This window comes from Myotis davidii, unplaced genomic scaffold (genome assembly GCF_000327345.1).
Source record: "Myotis davidii unplaced genomic scaffold, ASM32734v1 scaffold648, whole genome shotgun sequence".
In the NCBI taxonomy this organism is placed as follows: domain Eukaryota; kingdom Metazoa; phylum Chordata; class Mammalia; order Chiroptera; family Vespertilionidae; genus Myotis; species Myotis davidii.
This window is the reverse complement of record NW_006299603.1, coordinates 916609-920464: the sequence shown is the minus strand read 5'-3', so window position 1 is coordinate 920464 and position 3856 is coordinate 916609. Positions and strand designations below refer to the sequence as shown.

At 54.1% G+C, this 3856-nt stretch overlaps 1 protein-coding gene across 1 annotated transcript in view; it reads left to right on the top strand.

Moving 5' to 3' along the window:
- Nucleotides 1-2796: 2796 nt before the first annotated feature.
- The window catches only part of CLEC4G (C-type lectin domain family 4 member G), a 3183-nt gene continuing 2123 nt past the window's right edge, over nucleotides 2797-3856 (top strand). The window contains 4 exon segments of the mRNA XM_015571531.1: nucleotides 2797-2869; nucleotides 3138-3239; nucleotides 3607-3660; nucleotides 3805-3851. Of these exon segments, the coding sequence (XP_015427017.1) occupies nucleotides 2815-2869; nucleotides 3138-3239; nucleotides 3607-3660; nucleotides 3805-3851 (258 nt within the window). The 5' untranslated portion in view covers nucleotides 2797-2814.

Genomic DNA, 3856 nt, shown 5'->3' with positions numbered 1-3856 from the left:
CACACTGCAAGAGGGCATAGGCCGGGCTGAGGGACCCACCCATCCCCCCAGTGCACAAATTTTTGTGCACTGGGCCTCTAGTATATATATAAAAGCCTAAGTGAGCATTCGATCATTGGACCATTTGACCAGTAGCTATGACGCATACTGACCACCGGGGGAAGATGCTCCAACCAGTAGGTTAGCTTGCTGCTGGGGTCCAGTAGATCAGGACTGGGAGAGATGGGCTGGACAGTCCCTGGGACCCTCCCACAGTCCCTCCCCGGCCCCAATCGTGCACCAGTGTGAGGGACCAAACCGGTGCATGAATCCATGCACTAGGCCTCTAGTATTAGAATATTTCCTCTAATTAATTCCCTTTTAATGTGCATGAATTTTGTGCACTGAGCCACTAGTAGTAAATATTTCATAGGACATTTACATCTGCTTCTTCAAGGCCACAGTAACACAGTAGAGTCAACAAATACTTCATTGGTGGTGAAGATGGAGAAACTGGGCACCCTGCCCTGGCCGGTTTGGCTCAGTGGATAGAGCATCAAACTGCGGACTGAAGGGTCCCAGGTTCCATTCCGGTCAAGGGCACCAAAAAATAAAATAAAAGTAAAAATAAAACAAAGGAACTGGGTACCCAGAGACCACATCGTCTACCTGAGGTTACCCTCTGACTCCTCATTGACATTCCTCGTTCCACATGGAACAGAATTCCTCTCACTGTCCTTAGTGGTCCTTTCCCCCTCGGCTCAGGATTCTCATTTAGATCTAAGACAGTGGTTCTCAACCTGTGGGTCGCAACCCCTTTGGGGGTCGAACGACCCTTTCACAGGGGTTGCCTAAGACCATCGGAAACCACATATATAATTACATATTGTTTTTGTGATTAATCTCTATGCTTTAATTATGTTCAATTTGTAACAATGAAAATTCATCCTGCATATCAGATATTTACATGACGATTCATAACAGTAGCAACACGAAAATGATTTTATGGTTGGGGGTCACCATAACATGAGGAACTGTATTAAAGGGCCACGGCATTAGGAAGGTTGAGAACCACTGATCTAAGAGAAAGAGAGAGACTGGAACATAGGAAGTGCTCGATAAAATATAACATTTTACCTTTCAGGGAGGCCTGCCCTAGCCATCTGCCCCAGCCCAGCACTCCCAAGCCCTTTATCCTCCTTGGCATTTGCTGCTATAGCACTGAGGACTTTTTAATGTCTTCTATTAGGGTTTGCACCATCAGCATTGGGGGCCAGTATTGAGCAGCATGCCACTAGATGCCAGGATCACCCCAACTCCCACCCCCAACTGTGGCTCCACAAATGTCTCCAGACATGGCCCAATGTTCCCTGGGGGGCAGGATCCTCCCGTTGAGAATCACTCTCTATGCACCTTCCTTTTTCATGACGTTCATTATTTGCTGTCAGTCTATCCCTGTCCCGACTGCAGTGTTTGCTCCAAGGAGGGACTTTGCTCACTTGGGCACTGGTGTAGGTGTGAACAAAACCCACTCCACCTCTGTGTCCGGATTTCATTTCATTTTTAAGTTTTGTGCTGTGGCCAACCTCACTCCTTTAGCAAGCATATCAAGCCTCCTAGATGATGATTATCTGTGTTCCTTAAAATGGAATCATAAATATTTTTGTTAGTAATGGCAGAATGGCATGGCAACCAAGAAAAAAACCAAACTGGCGATAGTATCGATTTGGACAACCATCCATCACAAGACCATCAGGAGAATGGCCCCTGCACTACCGCGTCCTCGTCCCTCTGTCCTGTCGGTCACCAGTACTCGGTTATACTGTGAACAGCACAGTCACGGGGTCTGGTAGCGGAAACTAATCTGCACAGACTGCCGGGTCATCTGTTCTGCTCCAGCGCAATCTTCCCGAACGTAAATAACGCTACAGTGAATTCTATCATACTATGGCGTTGCCTGCCTTGTTTTTCGGTCTGAAGTTAACTTCGCAATACGGTGGCCATTACCCCTCTGCCACCATAGCACGATTCCCGGTTCCTAGGTCGATGCCTGAACACGGGAGGTGTTTGATCTCTGTTGAAAGAATGAACGAACATTTAGTGGGTTTTGTGTCTGGGGATGGTGCCGGGGCTTAACATCCATAACCTCATTTCTTTATCACAGCATCCCTTGGAGAGAGGTCCTCCTTTGCACAGAGGAGAAAAACTGAGGCTTCTAGAAGCTACATACATATACCCGTCCACCCACCCACCCAAGGGTTGAGCCCGGAAGCTTGGCTGACCATCTGTGTTCCCCCTTCTGAGGACAGAAGGAAGGATCAGCGTCTGGCAGGCGTCGGTGGGAGAGTTAAGGAGCGAAGCTGAGCTGACCGAGTCCAGGCCTGAGGGGGCTTTCCCAGACCCAGAAGGAGGCCTGTCCCTCTTGGGAGGAAACCCAACCTCTGACCCATGAGAGCTGGGGACCAAAGTGAAGCCCCAGCACCAGCCTGGAGATGTTGCTATGGCTACCAGGCAAAGGAGGTTGGTACCGTGCACAGATGCGCGCGCGCACACACACACACGCACACACACACACCAGCAAGTGCTCACACTCCACTGCCCATGCCCCTCCACTTTCTCTCCCCCCTCACCCCCCCTACTCTTCCACTTCCTTTACTCCACCTCACCCTTACCCCCTAGCTCAGCCCAGAAAGGGCCCAGCCCTGTGATTGGTCAATGGGTCCTTGGTACCAGCAATGGAAAGGAAAGAAATGAAAAGGAAGGAAGAGGGGAGGCGGGGCAGGGGGAGGGAGGGGCTATATTTACATCCATGCCCAGGCTGGGAGCCTGCTCACCATGGACAGTGTGGAGTACAGCAACTTGGGTGGCGGGCTCAAGGAGGCCCCCACAGGTATGAACGAGCAGTGGGACCTCACTTGCCTCCTTGGGTCCCTCTGATTGGGGATTTGATGGGCAAGGGAGGTGACTTCCAAGCAAGGGAGCAAGTCCCGGGTGCAGGAGAGACACCCCAGGCCCGAGCCAACTGGACATAGATTCAGATTTTGACTCTGCACCCAAAGCTGCTTAACCTCTCTGCATCCCAGGGCTGGGTCCTCAGGGCTCAGGGCTCCAGGACTGTCCTGGAGCTGGAGGGACCCACGAGTCCTTTGTTATTCAAGGGCCCTGGGGCCGCTGGGGCCGGCGACTCCTCCTCCTGACCCTGGCTCTCCTGGCCACCACAGTCCTGTGGGCCTTCGTGCTGAGCATCCTGCTTTCCAAGGGTGAGTGGCGGGTATGATGGGAAGACCGTGTCCCAGTCGCCGCCCCCCCCGGACCCCCCACTGCTCAGTTTCTTCCCTCCACCCCGGGGCGTAACAGCTGGGTCTCCGACCCTGCCGGGGGATGGGTGTGAACACACGTGACCAGTGTGTGTGCATCCTGGGGCTGTGCACCGCATGCGGGTGCATGTGCACGCATGAACGCGTGTGTGCGGTCTGGTGTGTTTGTCGCCCCTCGGCGCCCGGGCGCATCATGTGCGCTGTGCCCCTGCCCCCATCTCTTCGCAACCCAAGACGCGAGCTCCCGCATCCCTGGGGCGAGGGGGTTCCCGGGGCCCCGGGCCGCGTCCTCAGGAGCCTCTCTCCGCAGCCTCCAAGCAGCAAGGGGCGTTGCTGGGCGGCCAGGACCTGCTGAGAACAAACGGTGCGTGCAGACCGGGGCTCCTGGGTTGATGAGTAGGTGGGTGGGTACCCCAAGGTCCCGGAGCTGGCCCCAGAGTGGGGAAGGGTGTCCCCATGAGTCCCGAGGGTGACTTGGCGTGTGTGGGTCGGGCGGGGGTCGTTGCAGCCTCGAAGCAGACGGCGGTGCTGGACGCCCTGAAGGACGAGGTCGGAGCCTG